The sequence below is a fragment of the Archocentrus centrarchus genome, chromosome 23, assembly GCF_007364275.1.
Source record: "Archocentrus centrarchus isolate MPI-CPG fArcCen1 chromosome 23, fArcCen1, whole genome shotgun sequence".
In the NCBI taxonomy this organism is placed as follows: Eukaryota; Metazoa; Chordata; class Actinopteri; order Cichliformes; family Cichlidae; genus Archocentrus; species Archocentrus centrarchus.
The window spans coordinates 10030345-10050182 of record NC_044368.1 but is presented as its reverse complement, the minus strand read 5'-3'; the positions used below and the strand labels follow the sequence as shown (position 1 = coordinate 10050182).

Sequence of the window (19838 nt, the reverse complement as noted above, 5' to 3'; positions counted from 1 at the left end):
GTAGGAGGGGAAAAAATGCCAAGATCACAGTACACTCTCACTGTTCTGCTGTTTTGAAGGAATAACACTTTTATTTAAAAAGTATATACTTGCAAGGAGGCGCAGTGTGATATCTCAATGACATCTCACTCCAGCAACATCTACCACGTATTTATGAGCAATTAATCCACAGTTCTTGTGGGCATCGTGAACTCTCAGCTGCCTTGCCATTTCTGTAGTTTGCCTTTTCAGCTAATTAAACACATTTTTGCTAAGACTGATCTTGTAGAAAAGATGAACAACCAAATAATTTCTCTTAAAAAATGCCAGATAGAAACACTCCAACTAAAATAGCTGCTCTCTAATGGTAGTGGCTTATAGATAAGTTTACTACTCCATCCAATTACTTAATCATGTACTGAATTCCATCTATTGTCAATCTTTTCTCATTAACAGACATGTAAAAAATTAATTGGAAAAATAATATTAAAATTTTCCCGTGTCATTGTTTTTTTTTTTTTTGGCTAAAAGTGCAACGCAAATGTCACTAGACACCGCTGGAGAATATCTGACACAACATATCTATCTTATTGCTGTCATAATTTTCTTCTTTTTTTTTTTCATAAAAATCAAAAGTTCAAAAAGAAAATTGAAAGTTCAAAAAGAAAAAAAAAGGTGCTTTGTGTCAAGACAAAATGTAACATTATCTTCTCTGAGAAGTTTGTCTTGTGGTGTTTTATTAAAAATTAAATTTTCTTCATAACATTTTAATATTGCTCAAAGCAAGTCAATTTTAAAAGAAGTGTTTTGATATTTGTACAGAAGGTGAGGTGCAAATGCAAACATTTTTGCCCTCAAGTGCTTTAAAAATGTCCACACACGGTGGATAAGAGCAGGTCACTGAAAGGCGCTCATTAATTTTGTATTGTCTCTTCACGAGTGTCGGCGCATTCCTCTTCTATAGTAGTCTCTCCCTGCGTTTTCCCGTCTTCTCCTGTGTCGGCTGTCTCTCTTTCTCTAATCTCCCTCTCTCTCCTACTTTCTGACACGACCGACTCTCCCTGCCTCTCTCTCTCTCTTTCTCTCTCGCCCTGAGCTTCCCTGCAGCGCCTGTGACAAGTTGGCCAGGGGGAGAGCGGGGACAAAAAAGGCCCTTAGTTTTGTGCCTAGAACAAGCTTCCCTGCCCACACTTGCTCACGCACACACTCACCAGACACGCACATAACCCAAGGGCGGCTAGTTCGAAGGGGGTTGCCATGGAGACAAGACCAGGGCGAGAAAGAAGGGAAGCAAAGAGATGGATGGCGTAGGGGAGGGATGGATGATGGCCAGGGACTGATTTTTGTTTCTAAGTGTCTTCTTGCCTTTGAAAATGTGGCTCCTTTTTTCCTCCTCCTCCTCCTTTTCTTTTCTTTTCTTTTCTTTTCTTTTCTTTTCTTTTCTTTTCTTTTCTTTTCTTTTCTTTTCTTTTCTGTTTTTACCCTGCTAGAGGACATGAGGTCAAGATTCTTTTGCAGCTGTTCCACTTCCTTCTACACCATATGTTCGAACAAATGCTAGTGTTTCCCATTTGAGAAGATTAGGAATAAGGAAAGGTAACTACCTGAGGAATGAGAGGAAAAGATAAGACAGCTACATGATGAAGAGGAAGTTCAGTAGGACTCTAACCTTAGATAGTTCAGCCAGACAATTATCTACCCAACCAGCCTGTTCTTATTGACTAGGAGCATTTCTTTTTTCTTTTACCATTTTTTGTTTCGAATAAGGAAATTACATCACAGTTTAGCTCATGCACATCTGCGGTGCTTCTATCAGCCTCGAGATTGCAGGTCTGTGTGTGTGTGAGCCATCAGTGATATAACATACTAATTATCCCTTTCACCTTTTTTTTTTATCTCCTTCCCTTCCCTCTTATTCGTCTCTTCTATTATCAACCCAATTTTTGTCTTTCTTCCATCCATTTCGGCCCAATTTTCTCCCTCTTGCAACACCTTCCATTCCTTCCTTACCTTTTCTTAACATCCCCTCACTTAGGAGGACGCCCGTGCTGATGTAGTGGACTGCGTGGTGCGGGACATCCAGAACAGCCAGTGCCTGTTGAATGTGGAGTACTCGGGTGCCACTTGCCCACACGTCACAATACAGTTTGGGGACACCAAGGACGACGTGGGCCTCGGCTTGGTCAAAGAGGGCTTAGTCATGGTGGATATCCGCAAGGAGAAGCATCTACAGAAGATGGTAAGTGAGGGGAGGAGATATAAAGCAGGTGATGTAAGGTCATCATTAGATGAAGAAAGTCCATGTTTTCTTCTCAGAAGATGCATGCCGTTTCTCTCCTTTACTGAATTTTTATGTTCGGGCACCCAGACCAAGTTAATTACTCTTTCTGATCTCAGCAGGACTGTAGAATGGGAAGTCGTGTAATTAAATAGCCAATATTTATGGGTATCGTTAAGATTTATGGCACTACAGCTCTTATCAATGCACTGCTATATTGATAGGGTTGGGTTTGTGTTCTGTTTTTTTGCTTTTGTTGGAACAAAATTAACATTAATTAATGTTCTGAGTAAAAACAACCTGAAACAGCTTTGTTTGAAATCAGAAAAGTGAAATTCATCTCTGTTTGCGAGCAATCACTGATGTGCTGAATGATACTCTGACCATTTCACATTTGAATTTATGAATATACTTCTACCAAATAATCAGCTGGCTAATGGTTCCTTTTAACTTTTAGTTCCCCATATTCAATGAGGCAGCTGAAAAGCGCATTTCTCTACCTGTATGTGAACGGCTAATTTGATTCAACAGACTGCTTTAGTTTCCAGCAATCATCAACGTTTATTCTTTAACCAAAGTTTAAATGTTTAATTTTCTCGTGTAAAGTCGTGCAAAATGGGAAAGTGCCAGCCGCCTTCACCTCTTGCACACAGGCTCAGAGAGCTATAGCTGTTCAGGATCGGGAATAGCAAAAAAATGCATCAGTTTCTCCAGGACTGACAGCGGAACCAGTTTTCAGTAATACAGCCTTAAATAATTTATCCCCTGTGCCCGCTGTTTTTGTTTTTTCTTCTTTTTGGTGCCCATCTCTAATTGTTTTGGTGCAATTCAACTTTGAAAACAGTGCCTGACAGTTATTCATTGTTTGTGTTTTGGGTGAGATGCAAATTTGTTGTTTTACTTTAAGATGAATTAACAGTTATGGACTGCCTCCCAGAAAACAAATCAGTGAGAGAAATATGATGTCAGTAAATCTGGATCTCACCACTGTTCTGAATTGACAATAGTGCAAGTTTGTTGGACTGCAGCTTTTAGATACACAGTGAATGTTTAGCATTCTCACTGGCAAGTGCCCCTTTTGCATATTATTGGATGCTACAAGGTCTTTTGCTTCTCAGCTGTTAGGTAATTACCACATTTTCATGTTACTTTGTCATGAAGATCTTGATACATGAAAGCTGGTGCTGCACTAAAAGGCTGCAGATTTTCTAATGTGAATACTGTGGCACAAAAGACAATACCTATCATACCTCACTTGTCAAACCCCAGTCTTACAATATAGATTTGAACACCTACAGTTTGCCTCAGACGGTGGCCATTTTGTCGAACCACGGAGCATCATTCATGTATTTTTCTCTCATTATGCTAATTCTCCTTGCAGTCTCAAAGCCACTCTGTACATGAAAGATAAAGAAAAATGGAGGATATTTATTCTTGCTGCAATTACTCCTTCTGCGCTGGCACAATATTAGTCACTCTTGTTTATTTAAAAATGAAAGCTCACAACGGAACGGAGTAATGTGTCCACCAGAGTGCAGTTGTTCATAAATATAATCGGAATGTATATTCATCTAAATTAGAGGCTAGTGGGAAGAACGGACTTGTCAACATAGTCTTTCAAGCAATTTATTTACTTGCACATCTCGCCTTAGTCAATAAAGCACTGCACATCTTTTAGAGAGTGTTTTGACCTCTGACCTCCCAAGAATAGCCAGCAACCATAATGCGGTCTCTGGTTAATGGTCCCTTTAGACAAAGGACGGTGATTAAAACCTCCCAGCAGTTCGACTAATAGGCTTATAGACTCCACAGATCTCGGTTTTGTAGGATCAAATGGTTCCTCTTTAGTATGCAACAGCTGTGTCTCCACATGCATTTGCCTCTTCCGTGCTGGCTTCAGACAAATATTTTGATCTGGAGAAAGCCTAACAAGCAGCACTGTTGCCAAAGTGCTTACAAGTGTGTGTTAAGTAAAGCTCTACAGCTTTCTTGTTGATAATTCCACCCATCAAGTCTGCTTCCAAGCTCAAAGCCATCTTCCACATTTCCTACTTGGTAAAAAACAAACTCGAGTAGGATCACAGTATATGTGGTCTTATTTGCTAGACTTCTGCTTTATGTACGCGCAGCGAGAGGTTTGCTGTTAGATGTGATTCTCATGTCGTGGCATTTCTTAAACTATTGCTGTTCTGGTCTTTATAGTGTTATTAGAGATGATGAGCGTCTATTGATTTGCTGGGTGACGGAAAATCAACAATTGATTAACCGTCTTTCGGTTGGACAAAATGTCACTTTGGACTATTGTATGGCCAGGTTTTGTTTTTTTAGGCAACGTGATTAATGCGTTAACTTGATTACATATTGGGGAAAAGAACTGATAATTCAAATACTGGTGAATTGTAGTCGTAAAATGAACAATGAAGATATTTTAATCATAAATCAGAGGTACTGTTACAGCAATTCTCCATTTCTCCTCTACCTGTAGGCTGCCCAAGATGAAGGCTTTCAGCATTACTTTAAAATTTGCTGTAGTGAACCAACAGTGTTGATGCAGAGTAATTTGTTTGCAAGGTGCACTCTGGCTCAGAGATTCATGAGCCCAACTGTGCCTGCTGCGAGCACGACAACAGAAAATGTTATCTTGAAGGTGCAATAGAGCCAAAAAATGTTCTAAAGTACAACCTCTTGTTGACCTCTGGATCAATGCCCCTGTTCTTCCTCTTTTATAGAAATTCCCTCAAAGCTCAGTAGTATAGTATCCAAGCATTCTTGCTTTGCACTCTTTGCACTCTGAGCTCTTTTACCCCTCCCTTTTGCATTTCCACGCATCCAGACCATCAGACTCCTTGTAAAAATGACTTTTGTCCTTCCTATCTGTTCCATTTTGTCACTGTTCTTTATTCATTATCCATTCCTGGGGATTGGAACATGGTCATTGTAATCTGTACTCTAGTGCTAAGGCATTACGTAACAGATGGGCTGTAATGTTCACTGGCACTTCAACAACCATTAATAGTCAGTCATAAGTGCACTGAAGGTTAACACCAGTCTTTGAGGATGGCAATGTCCCAGTAGAGAGAAAAGCAGGGAGGAAAATTCATCCATTTGGGGCTTTATTTCTTTTTCCAATGCCTCTCTGCCTTAAGCCCTTCTTTAGTAGACGCTCACTATGCACACCATATGGACAGCTATCGCGTCTGCTATATAGTAGTATCATGAAAAGGGATAAACATTGTGAAAGTGTAGGTGAAATGATGATCATATACCAGCTGCTTCATCTTAAATCTCTGATTTCACTTAAAAGGAAGCCAAGAAAGAAGAAATGGGAAAAGTAGATGGAAAATATTGAGCCTACTCAGGATCAATATACTGTAAGGTTCTTAGTGAAGAAAAATCTGACATATAGATGTGCTTGGAAAATAAAGCATAGGATTAGAGCACAACTTTCATTTTGTTATATAGTATGAAAATGATCCAAAGATGCAAACTAACCTTAATCAGAACAGCCGTATTTATTTCAGGCTGTTAATATCCACTCTGTATGCGTAATGCTCACAAACATACTGCATCTGCATAATCAAGCAATTTTAATCTCATAGTATATTCTGTCATATACATATGGCATAGCACATGTAGTCCATCTGCCCATCCATGTGTTTTTATTAAGCTTTCATATTTCGATTATCTCTGTTTAATCTGTCTGCTGTTCAAATTTATTGCTGTTCTGACATTTTAAATTCATCTATAGAGCTTGAGGATATGTTGTGCTTCTGTGGGAACTTGTAACAAAGAGGTGTTTGCATACTGCTGTGCTCTGAAGATTTTCAGGTAAAACTGGCCAGGATTTGTAGTATTAGCCAGCCGTACGTGTTTTCATCAAAATTAGTATCATAAATGAGCAGCAAAGCTGAACAGCCAAGTTATAGTTGCCTTTGGTAGCAATATTTAGAGCGATGTGTCATTTGGTCTGATTGCTCCTGTTGGCAACTGCTGTTCTTGAGATGAAGAAAATTTCTATTTCTTTACTTCAGTGTAAAATAGAGCAATTGTGTCATTTTCTCTGACAGTAAAAGGGTAGCGGCAAAAAGGCAATAGGATGCATAAGAAAACAATTTTCCATCCAGTTCTAAACACTTAAAATATGGCAATGCTGTTAACTTTGGCAAACAAGACATAATGAATGTTTGCCAGATGTCCTGCTGGATTGTTCTGTGTACAAATAAACAGATTTTGCTTTATTTTTTTTAACACATTTAGATCCTCTCTCGTGTTCAAACCTGATATTTGCACACTGACTTCAAGCCTTTTCTACCTCAGGCACAGGAGATATACTTAGCCACCCTTAAACTGTCCTGGCATCACCAACTATCCACCCTTATAAGGGCTACTTTCCACACTGGCGCTCACTTAACACACTTCTGTCTCTTCTTTCACCTCTCAAATTATCTTTCTTCACTCATTGTTCACCTTATCGCTTAGTTTTTTTTAGTTTTCTTCACGTCATCCCTTCTTTCTTGGTTACTTGTTCCATTCCTCTTAATTCTCCTGTCTTCTACAAAAGACTGCCTCACTTCTGATTGTCATACACTCTTCCTTTTCTCCCCCTGGTTTCTGTTTTCAACTTTTACTATTCATGCTATCCTGGGCTTGAACATGTCATTTAGGTGTCAATGGGAAGGTGCCTCATTTGACTTTTGCATGTGGTAATTTGCATTTTGTCTTTTGTCAGTGCTGTGTCACGATGAGCAATAATCCCCGAGAATTATAGTGGAGAAGAACTCAGATCAGACCTGCTGGTGGCCTCATAATGAGCTGTGATTTAAAATGCAGTTATGGGCAATTATTTGCAACTTACCTCAGATGTTTTTGCCCTTCAAACCCACACTCGGTTGATAATAATGCCCACAAGTTGCATGACAGATATATTATTTTCTTTCTACCTGATTGGGCACACAAGTAATAAGTGCCTGGAGCAGATATTTTTAACTACCACACAGAACCTCACACTCAGACTTAATATTTCTTTATCCAAGATATAATGAGTCTGTCACGGCAGCTCAAGTGGAAGATGGCTGTGTGGTTGGGAGTGCTATCGTTTGTGCTCTGCTGCTTTTCACCAGTGTTTTCTGTCAGCAGCTGCCAACAACATGACTGATTCAAACTGTGGCGGGCACAGTGCTGACTGTCTCGCTCAGTCACCTCAGCTAACTGACATCGGTGCTGGCCCCCAAAGTTCATTAGCGTTACAAGCTAATAATCGCTAGTTTGCTAATTACAACTCAATTACAAATACGGAAGTGTCTGTCTTCACCATCATAATTATTATCAATCACCAACAGCCAAGCTGCGCTATCGACTTAGTTTCCACCATGTTCCCTAGAGAAAAGACTAAGATAGTATTCACCCACCTTAACCTAATGTATATAAAGATAGATGGAAGATCTTTATCTAACTGTTTGTGTGGATGTGTCAGCAGAAGGTGGACTTTTGGGAGAAAACAGCTGTGAGGTGGCCTGTTCAAAGTGAAAGCTATAATTACCAGGGGCCCCTCAGGAAATATAGTTTTATTTTTGCCTTTTATCTTCTTGCTCTGTATTCTTGCTGTATTCACACAGATGCCTTCCTTTTACTGTATGAATTTTGAGCAGCTGACTTTAAAGTTGTGAAAAGCTTTGATGGCCCAGAAGAGACGTCTGTAAGTGGTAGCTCACACAAGATGTGAAGTTTGTTTATTCTGCTTTTCTTTTTTTCCTTTCCCTTACACAAAGTGCCTCTTGGGTAATGTAGTTTTCTTACAACTTGGAGTTCGAGTCCCGACTAGTTAGTAGGAGAGCAGATGCATTGCAGAGTAATTGTGTTAATGGAGTTAGAGATTGTAGATGAAGCGGGAGCTGGATGTGGGGAAACTATACAGGAAATCTGGAAGGAGGATCACACATGCAGAGAGATCCCTCCAGGGATTGCCCCTTCCATTTATCAAACTACACATGAGCCCCTTTACTCTACAGTACAGGGGCTCATGTGGTGTGGACCTCTGCTACCATGCTGGTAAGGCACTGCTTTGGACATTGAAGATATGCCTCAGGGGAATGTTGTTGCCTCTCTACAGTAGGTTCTTTGTAACAGAATGAGGCCTGCTGGGCAAACAACATTTCATGTAACACTGTTGTTGTTGCTTATAAGCTGTCCCTCATGTATTTAATATGCAGGAAAGAGAGGAAAACAATAGTAAAACACACAATTACAAAACCTAGGAGACAAATACTGAAGACAAATAATAGCGTAGTGAAATTTGTGTTTGTAAAATGGGAACAGAAATACCAATAAGGTTAAAAGAAGAACAACAAAACTAGTAGGCTGGAGTTTGTATGTCCAAGTACAGTAAGTAGGCACCCCATGGCTTTTACCACAGTGTATCAGGTTTCAGCCGCCTCCACCCCAATCCAAAAAGTCTTCACCGTGTCATTTATAAATGGCTTTTAGCCATATCCAGACCACCAGTTGACTGATTTTTTTTTTCAGGTTGCTGCCCTCGCTTTTCAACCCCAACGCCTGTCACAGCCCATCAAGAGCCTCTTCGTCCCAAAAAAAAAAAAACCACAGGGCACACACAAACACACCCCCGCTGAGTGTCACGGGTGTGTTACAGCATAACCGCTCTCCACCAATGGCTCAATACCTAATTTACAAGTAGCGATTGGGCTTTTTAATGGACATTTTCTGCTCCCCGTTATTGACTGAATGCACACTCACATGCACTTTCCTCCCCTGCTGGCACCGCTCTGAGGGCCTTTTTGACATGTCCTAGCTGACACACGCGCCACTTCACAGGCGCCATTCCTTCTTTTTGCAGATGTGTACACACACACACACGCAGAGTTACACACCATCCTCCCTCCCAAGACCCTGGGGTGAGTACAGGACAGACGTGAGGGGAGCAGAGGCACCAGGCTGTTCAAATTTATATTGTTTTGTGATATTTGACCTTGCTGGGGAAAATAAAGTGATATTGGAGAAGAGCAAAACTTTCTCACATAACTTTAAAAACGTAAATTAGCACGTTTGGGTGAGATATAATGGTGTTATTACATATTTATAAGACCAGTTTTTCCTTCTTTCCTTTACTTGCTCTCTGGAAGAGCACTAGAGACTGTATTTGCATTTGTTGTATGTGCATGGTTTACACGAATGTGTCCTCTTTAACTCCATGAACCCACGCTGGTGGGCTTGTCATGCCACGTTCCCGACAAAAACGTCTGATCGCATCCGACAGCCATGCTGGGGGGGGGACCAGCATGTAACAGGATGTAGTCTTAGTTTGCAGCAGACAGGGGCAATGACACTCATGTACTTGATGTGCATTGTTTTGTTTTGTTTTCCCGATGCAAAGGAAAGCAGCGTGCTGTGATTAGTAACTCAAGACAAAACAATGCGTCAATGCAAATTTCATTTTATATCTCGATTATCAGGTTTTAATAAATGTTGCAGGCCAACAATCGCACCCAGCACTGACTCATTAGTTGGCACTATTGCCTCATAGCAAGAGGATCCTGAGTTAAAACCCAGGTAGGTCCCTTCTATGTGCAGTTCAGAAGCTCTAGTTTCTCCTGCCAGGTTATTGCCGCCCGTGATGCGAGGACACTTTTGGAAAAGACATTCTTAATCGCAGATAGATAAGCCAAGAATTGTAATTCCTGTGTGATCATTTGCACAGCCCTAGTAGAAAGTAAAGAAAAGATTTGGAGAAATAAGTAAAAGCCACACAAAAAAGAAATAATTGTCAGACATTTTTTGAATTCAGATAAATTCCTGGATCTTTCTTTTAGTTAACATGTGCGGGGCTTTTTTATGGTTTACATCCATTAAAAAAAATCCAATTCACTGTCAGTCTTTCTGTCTTGTCTTTACATAAGCACCACTGCATTCCCTCAGTCCTGACACATGACAAACCTTCAAGGAGTCTCTCCCTTGTTAGGTATTCTGCTTATGTGACAAGCTCTTCCCTATCAAACCACTTCTACAGTGACAAAACCCTGGCCTCCTCTCTGCTTGCTGTGCAGTGTTCATGCATGGGCATGTTGATTGAAAGATGTCCCTTAGGACAATCCACAGCTCAACAAAGTATTCTCAACTTGAAACACTCTGAGCTACAGACATAAAAGCCATTATTTTCTGGAAGAAGCTCTGACAGCGATCCGTCTGCTGCAGAATTTTTTTGTTTTCAGTGGTGTCAAAAGGAGGCTGAGATGGCAGGCGGAGGGGAGAATGAAACAAGATATAATAAAGATTGATAGAGCGGTATGAAAAAAAAAAACAAGAGCAAAGCAGCAACAAAGAAACAGTGACAAAAAGGTGTTAGTGGCAGTTTTTATGTTGGAGTTTGACTGCATGTGTCTGAGAGGCTGTGTGCCTGATCGTCATTGTTGTTAATAAGAAATGTGCAACATGCACAGAGGACAGGCCTCATTGTTCCCTTTCCACTTGGGTGGGTTTTTTTTTTTTTAAAGTCCTCTGGCATCCCAGATCATGAGCAAGGACCGTGAGAACATACCCAGCACTGAAATGTTGATTAGTCACTTGTTTTTCATATGTACGCCATCTAAAAATCTGGCTAAATCTGGTTCTGCTTTAGCATTTTCACGTGCTGTGAAATTCAAAGAAGCGGCAGCTCACCTACGCACCAGACGTGCACAACCTGTCAGAAAAGTGCCGCGTTAGCTCTTGCTCAGATCCATCACTTTCACACCGCACTTAGCAGAACGCCACCTGGGCATGGCATGCTGGCCAGCACGGGGAAATACACGGTCTCTCTGCCTCTCTCTCACTCTCACAGATTCACAGCCAGTCAGACACACAGACTAGTGCCAAACCGCCAGACCGACACCACCTGTCGTTCATCTTACGGGAAGCATCACACTTACACAAAGTCTCCCACCAAGTCTTGCATTAGAAAGTTACCTGCATACATTAACACTGAGTCAAAGTATTTTCAAATCTTTTCCCCTCAGTGTGAATGCGAGTATCAGATGGCTGTTTTTAGTCTTAGTCTTTTACAGTTAAACTTTTTGATAGTTGTTTTGTTGCAAGCGGTTGCTAAGAATTAATCACATGGATTCGAGAAGACTCCCACATACGCTGCAGCCTCCTTAGCTAGTAACAAACAGTATTCTCTGCTGCCAGCATCCGTAGCCACTGCTCACCGTTAATGGCATCTGTCTGGCATATGGGAGCTCTGTAGGGTCATCCAGACAAGCACGCGGTCACCCGCAGCCTTCTGCTACCTGAACCCTGTACCAGCTCTGCATTTTCTTTCCTTTCCTTATTAGCCTCTTCTTTACTTTACTTGCACATTATTTTATGTGTTCTACCTCTGTGCCATCATTTCTGCATTTCCTCTTCCCTCAATATGATGACACACTTGTTTTCTATAATGATAAATATTCCTTTTCTTTGCCACTCCAGTCGAGTTTTACTTCACTTTGTGTCGTAAATGAGCCATTGTGCCTCTCTGCTGGAGCCAATAGAAAAGCTGTGAAAAGAAGGATCCGGGACAGGATACGTGGAACTGTTCAGAATCCAAAGTCTGTCATCATCTGTGTTCAGCTGCACAGCGATTGGCTGTTTGGTTCACTGAAGTGAAGTGAGGGATGAGGGTGAGGCAGGAAAGGCACCCTCCCGACCACAGTACAAAGAGGCCCACCATGATAATTTCAATATGGCAGCATATCATCTGTGCATATTGTGCTGTAGTGCACTTGACTTTGCATCTTTCACAGAATACTGAGCATTTGGATTCAGACTCTCAGCTCTATGGAGTTTGGAAAAAGTGCACATGGAATATATTTGCTCTAAAGTTGAGCTTTTTTTCGGGTTTGCCATTTTTCCTCACAAATACAATTCTCTCTTTTGTGTTTATATATTGCCTAATCCACTTTGGCACGTATGAGACCCTCTTCCACATCATGTTAGCCTCCCCCTAGCTGTCCAAGTGTTGCACTGGGAAAGACTGCTGTGAGCACTGAGAGCTCTCCTCCAAAGCCCAAATGGCATCACTGGCCTTTTGTGTCTGTGAAATATCTTCGGCTGGGTCTTCCATATGGTGACATCTGCCTGATGGGACCAAGATGCCATATCCCAATGCCTTCCAAAAAAAAAAAAAATCTCTCCTTTAGCTGGCTTTGATGGATGACTTGTGCAGCCACAGCACTTTCCCCATGCCACACATTCACATGTGCACGCGCTTATACAGGCAGGTCTGTTATCTTGGCTGTGCCATATGCAGCGCTGCTATCAAATCAACCTATGTGCACAAGCTAGCTAAGCAATTAAACTCCAGAGCCTCATCCACACTCGACTGTTTTAACATCTGGCATCCTTGTTCTAATGTGTATGTGCCAACCAGCTCTTCTGCTGTTATAATCAGCTACAAAACATGCTGCAAAACTGAGTCTTTTATCTAAACACAATGACTTTTTTTAAGCTCTTTCTTTCACTTCTGATTTCTTTGTGTTCTTTCATTAATGTTGTTTTCCGTTTACTGTCATGATAATGTCTGCCAGTAAGTCAGGAACGATGCGAATGAACAAATTCATTCATGTGTTGTACGGATTGTGCTTACTTGGCAGAGGTGGCGCTAACTCTGTTTGTGTATAATTCTGTCCAATATTGTAGTGGTGGAGGACAGTTCGTTCCAAGGGTCTGCCACTTGAGCTTTTCCAAGGTCCAAACATCCACTTTACACTGTACCCACCTAAGCAAACTGCCTCTCTGTCTCCCCCCACCCCCCCATGCTCTATGACTCCTCACTGGTTCATTCAATGAGGCTAAATGGCTGTTCTAGCAGAAGCAGTCAATATGCTCAACACTGCACATTGGTTTTCTCTTTTCTCCTCCAACTCCTGTACATCCTCTTTGTACTCTCAATATGTGCGTATTACCTGTGAGCAGATCCTTTGTAAGCAGTACTTTTACTAAACAAATGGATAATGCAGAAATAATTGTATACACAGTATGTGACAGAACTATCTGGGGACCTTACAGCTTGAATAATAATTGAAATTGCTGCACTTAGCTCTTGTTTATTTTATTTATGAGAGACTTAGAAAGTTTTGATTTAAATATTTTATCAAAGAAATCATGAGACAGCATGTGAGTTATTTACTGCTGTTCAAGTTACTAGCCAAGACTCAGTTGTTTCACCATAATGTCTTAAGAAATCAGGTTTTAGGGTTTAAGTCTATTTCCAGTCTTTGATACTTCATATTAGCATAACCTTTGCTAAATAAAGGCCAATTTGGCTATATTTGCTAATTACAAGTTGATTAAATCTTATCTCTAACAGTGGTATAAATACCAGACCATTATTTTGGTCTAAATTAAGATAACAATTAATTATGATTACTTGACGACTTGAGGGGGGAAAAAATATTTTTGAACTTTATTTTTAAAAGAACAAATAGCAGATGTTTATCTGTTGTTCATTTTATGACTATTACATGTTTCTAATTGGCCAAACTGGGGTTTGCAGTTCTTATTGACCAAAAGTTCGATTCAGCTGAACCTGTTAGAGCCCATCAGAGAGTGAGGGGCAAAAGCATCCATGGTAAAAATGCAGTGATTGATTGATTTATCTCAATGATGTTGTTTTTATAGTCCTTAGAAGTCAAAATCATAATGAAAAATAGCATTTGATTAATTGTACAGCCCCAAAAGTTGACGACTGATTCTGATATGTCAGTTTCAAAGCCTTTTTTTTTTTTTTGCTACACTTGGCTATACTGGTCGTATCTGACTCATTCACACTTGAGTTTCTACTGTTCCACTGCCTTACTGTACAAAAGAGCTCAGATTTTCTACAAAAAAAAAAAAATCACAAGCAGAACTTTGGGATCATCCCCTCAAGGCGTCCTTCAAATGCACTTGATAAAAAATTTCTGCTGCACGCCAATGACGAATTGGCCTGAGGCTAGAAGGCATGATGAGTACGAGAGCCTTTTATCTTCTATGACTTGGAATGAAGAACAAAGTGATGCCCCACCCATGGTGGATAAAGCAGCGAGCCGCAACGTGACCTCGGACGCATGCTTCCCACACTTGCTTGTGTGATCCACATCACCTGCAGTGGCATAAACCACTTTGTGTCTGCGTGTTATCCTGATCTTGTTGATCTTCAGAGAACATTGTGCTCCTTCAGTGCAGTGCTGAAAGGGAGGGTGAGCAAGTACCCTTCTTTATAAAAAGTGAACTTTGTGCAAAAAGAAAAAAAAAAAAACTTGTAAATTTCCATGTATGCAGGTAAAAGAAATGTCTCGGGGGCAGAGCAGGTTGAAAGGATGCATTGATTCACCTTAATCCTTTAAAATCCTACGAGTGACGCAGGGATGTGATATGCTAATGACTTGTCTCTTTCTGCCTCAGGTGACAGAGTACCTGAACAGTCAAGAATCTGCCAAGAGTGCCAGGGTAAGTCACTTCATCCCAGCCACCATCTTATTGTCTGTCTTTTCTTCAGCTTTTTTATTTATTTTTTTCTCTCTCAGCATCGTCTCCTCCTGTAGTTTGTCTGACTCTGAGAACTCTAGTGATGCCAAAACAAGAATACATTACAACACTAATTACTCTTCCTTGGAAACTATCAGAGAGAAAGTGTATCTTCTCCTCTCTGCTTTTCTCTTTCTCAAGATGTCACACATTACATTGGCAGTCAGCGTTGTCCCATATGGATTGCTGCCCACAGTCTGTGCAGGTCCGTTCTGTGAAAATGGGGGTGGGGATTTGTGCAAACGAGTGCAGTGGGGAATAGTGAGGAAGGAATGGATAGGATGTAGGGTCTAGCACACAGGGCTCCCATGTTCAAATGAGTCAAGTTAGAGTTTTGACATCACAATCCTCTGCAAATGTATTTATTCTTTGACCAGTAAAATGTCTGGCCAGCCAAGTGAAACTGGCAGCAAAAGATTGGAAAGGGAACCAGGAAATTTAAAAACAATAAGTGCTTTCAGCCCAGAGAGTTCTGGGGGCTAGTTGGGGGTGGGTATTGCGCACGCGAGGGGGGATTTTTACAATTTTACGTGTAGTGCTATCTTGCATTGTGTGTGTGGCACAGACGGACAGGGAGGGCTGTGAGAGTCCAGCTCGCCAAACACACTGTGAGTGCCACTGTTTACTTTCTGGTAATACTGTTTCAATTTCTCCATTTTCTCTGTATGTTGCTTTACTGTGTGTGGATGCCTAAGGTAGAGAGCAGTAATGTGATTTTTCACTTTGAGTCAGCATCATGTTGAACTTCTTCCATCACAGTCTTCGAGTTTTTTTTTTTCTTTTTTTTTAAGAGCTTATCTAAAAGCGTTGCTTATACATCTGATGTTTAGAGTTCAAGAAACGTCCCAACTGCCACACTTGTGTCTAGGTCAAGTACTTTATACTTGCACTCAAGGGTCCCTCTTTGACTGGAGAGGTACTACCTTGAAATAGGTACACAGGAACATTCCTCAAGTCCAAAAGAGCCTTAAGTGCAGACATTATCATAAATATGTACCATAAACTGGAAACGCGTTTCCTTTTTTTTTTTGGCTAAAATGTACTACAGCAAACCTCCCCAAACTATTAAAAACCAGGTACCATTCTGCAGCTTTAAATACTCACCAGTGCAGTACATATGTCACTGAAAATAGTCGCAGATAAATGCACTTTTTACAACTGTTTAACATGTCTTAAAACCACATTAACCGTCTGTCTTTTAAAACATAAATGCACAGATTTTTAGGAGCAACCACGTTGCCTCAGAAAGGATGGAGACATGAACAGTTCTGCTCACGTTTATTCTTATAGTCTTTCTTGGCTATTTTAACAGTTACAGAATGTAACAGATTATATAAAAAATAACAGCAGTAATAAAGGTGTGTTTAAATAAGTCCTGTTGATAAGGGCTGAAACCTGCAGACTTTGACAGGATTGGACAAAAAAAAAGAAAAAAATGCCTTTCACAACAGCCCCAGGAGCATGCAATAGACACTTGGATGTCATTTTGTTTACTCTTGTAAAGCATGATGGCTCTACATTGTAAAAGAATCAGTCCCTGCTGTGCTGCTTTAGCTACCCGGCGGTTATACAGCATGCCCAGACAATGAGTCAGTCAGAGGTGGAATTGACTGTAATCACAATCGGAGTTACTGCCATGTTTTCAGGGTGTCAGGGAGGAGCAGAAAAAAGGCAGCGGAGTGAGAAACTGGGAAATAGCTTCATTCATTTCATTCATCCTAATAACTACTGCTAATTAGCACAGTCGCTAATTAGGTATGAATCACAGCATTAGCAGCTGAATGCACATGCTTCTGAGAGCCACGAAAGAAGCATCCCACACAGACAGGCAGACCTGCACATAGACACACAAACACCCCTCGCACTGGACAATTTCTGTCACATTTTAAAAAGGCAGTAACTAACTGGGTGATGATCCAAAGTACGCACGCTCTTTGCCAAACACATCGTGGTAAAGGCGACATTTAGGCAAACGTGGTGGTTTATGAGGCAATGCAGGAGTGTCAGTGTAATGGAATAGGAAAAGTAATAGACTTGGTGATATTTGAGGCACTGTGGGCCTCCTGGGTGGGCAGCCACATAGAGTCCGATTAAATGCTTATGGAGATGATGATGATGATGATGATGCAGGCTCTTCGCACTGGGCCGTGAAAGTAGCGAACTGACACTCTCTGAGTGTTGCACTGTAGCTCTGTCCCCCCCGGCCCCCCCTCTTTGTCGTTTTTTTTTTTTTGGCTATTTAACATGCAATGTGCTGGAAAGATTATTGGAGCTTCCATTCAAAGCAACAGGAAATTTTACCACATATTTGTTTCAGTATGGTCAATGAGATCTGTCTCTGTCCTCCCATCAGCTCAACATTTGGCGCTATGGAGACTTCCGTGCAGACGATGCAGATGAGTTTGGTTACAGCCGTTAAAGGGGGAGGAAAAAAAAAAAGAAGATACATGAAAAAAGAGAACCGACCATCCAATAAACACCATTCCAAAGACCAACGTGGACAGCAAGTGACGCTTCGGACAGAACATAAACAACAAGCTCGCGACTCACTCTTCCCTCTTATTTAACATTTCAACCTTCCCATCTGGCTTTTCTTCTTCTTACACCTTCTCCTCCTGCTAGCCCTTGTAGCTCCAAATAGAACATGCTAGCAAAGCTGAAAGAAAAAAATAATTATCATGCAAGAATCACTTTCCTTTATCCTTTATTTTCCCTAATCAGCGATTGCACTATTGGCAGTCCGTTTTTTGCCACGCTACTCTCTCTGCAGTACCTGTGAGAATGATAAGTGATACCTACGTATGTGTTTCAGCCAGTTATCATCTTTGCTCTCTGATGCTCTAACCCAATCCCCGCTTTCCTCTTTTTAGTGGAAGGGAACGGCTGTTTTGCAGGAGAAAGCTCAGTTTTTTTTTAAAGCAAACCAATGCTTCCCTAATGATTTTCTTGTAAATGTGAGGATATGTTGAAAGGTGTAAATTGCTTTGTTTTAGAAAAGTGCTGTAGGTGGAGCCACACAGACTAAAAAAAAAAAATAAAAAGGATGACTTATTTTTGTCTTCAATGTATATCTGTGTGATTATGACATTTGCAGATGTTTTTGTGGGGAGTGTTTCGTCGTTTATTCACTGTCACACTTTTATGACCAGTAAATATCGATGCCTTCGTTGTGGCATTTTATCATCTCTTCTTCTGTAAAGTTTACATTCTAATAACGGTAATGATCCTGTCTCTGGCAGTCTCTTCTCTTTCTGTCTCTGTATGCCATGGCAGATACAGTGTTTGAATTTGTTTCCACATAATGGACCTTTGCATTCTATTAAAAATCTGATGAATAAAAAATAAGCAAACTGAATGTGTGTTCTGTTTTGTTTCCTTCATGTAAAATTAAAGAGTGCTGGAAATGCACCCTGACAGAAAGCCCTCTATACATAAAGGCCGACAGTGATTTTTAGCTCAGAATTTGAGGTTGGATTCATTTTTTCATAAAACACTTGTGCCAAAATTTAAGAGCACTTCAGTGGCGATAAAATGTTTTGTTTCCTGTAAAACACCATAACCAAGCAAAGGTCTTTCACTAAAAGCTTGGCAGTTTGAAATTAGCATTGCTAACTTGCTTATGTTTGAGCTTGTTTAAGTTTCACCTCAGAAACCCTTAATATGCACCACTTCCAGCAGTTCTGCTCATCTGCTGCTAACAGAGTGTAAAATCAACCGTTTCCACTTGAAAGTTTATGGAAGTTGTGCAGAAGCGCAGCTACTCAATTTACATGAGGCGATCATTTTTTTTTTTTTTTTGACTGCACGTGTTTGAAGTGTTTCCTGCCTGCAAATAAAACAATTCTGTGATGGATCCCGCAAAGCTGATTTTTAAAAAAAAGTATGAATCTGTGGATTGCATTGCAATACTGAAACAAAAATATGTCACTAGTAAAGGAAAATTTATAGCTTCTTTGCAGCAAGAGTCATGTTTGAAGCTTTATCTATAGTCAAGACCAGAGTTATGATTTCTTTGACTTTTCATTAGTTTTAGTTTTCCTCATTATTGTAATATGGAGGGTATTTGTCAGTGGCAGGATTTCGGAAAAGCTACAATACACACAAGTTTAGAAAGCTTACACAAATGTCCCAATAAATACGTGTCCATCTAAGCCACCTCAGGCAGGTTGTTGTGTCAGACATGACCAAACTTGACTAAAACTAAGAAAATTTTCTCTAAATTGTTGTTTTTAGTTAAATTATTAGTATGTTAGGGTGGCGTGGTGGTTAGCACGCAGGTCCTAAATCCATGCATGTTCTCTGTTCCTGCAGGGGTTCCCTCCAGATCTCCCATCTTTCTCCCACAGTCCAAAGACGTGAATGTGGGTGATTCTAAATTGGCTGAGTGTGAATGATTGCCTGGCTGTCTGTGACAGTCTGGTGACCTGTCCAGGATCTACCCTGCCTCTCACCCCATGACAGCTGGGATAGGCTCCAGCTCTAAAACAAGCCTGAACAAGCAGGCGAAAATGGATCGATGCTTTCAATAAATTTTCCCTCTTTAGCTTTTTTCCCCACAACTAGTTCTGATTAACTGTATACATCAATCAATCATAACATTATGATCACTGACTGCTAAAGTGGATAACCCTGATTATCTCTTCATCGTGGTACCTGTTAGTGGGTGGGTTATGTTAGATGAATCACTGTAGCTCAAATTGCTGAAAACATTAATGCTGGTTCTGATAGAAAGGTGTCAGAAGACAGAGTGCATCTCAGCTGTGTATGGAGCTGCAGACCAGTAAGGATACCCATGCTGACCTCGGTCTACTGCCGAAAGCACCAACAGTGAGCATGGAGCAGGGGGAGCTGGGAAACCTTGGGTCCTGCCATCCATGTGGATGTTACTTTGACATGCGCCACCTACTTAAGCACGGTTGCAGACCATGTACACCCTTTCATGAAAACAATATTCCCTGATATTCTCTTCGAGGTGTTGACTTGGCCTCCAAATTCAATTCCCCAGATCTCAATCCAATCGAGCATCTGTGGGATGTGCTGG

General features: G+C 40.8%; 1 protein-coding gene across 1 annotated transcript in view; it reads left to right on the top strand.

Annotated features, from left to right (window-relative positions):
* Nucleotides 1-18152, top strand: part of snd1 (staphylococcal nuclease and tudor domain containing 1) — a 172100-nt gene extending 153948 nt beyond the window's left edge. Inside the window, exons 22-24 of the mRNA XM_030719705.1 lie at nt 2015-2218; nt 14675-14719; nt 17151-18152. Coding sequence (XP_030575565.1) covers nt 2015-2218; nt 14675-14719; nt 17151-17216 — 315 coding nt within the window. The 3' untranslated portion in view covers nt 17217-18152. The remainder of the gene's footprint in view (nt 1-2014; nt 2219-14674; nt 14720-17150) is intronic.
* Nucleotides 18153-19838: the final 1686 nt, after the last annotated feature.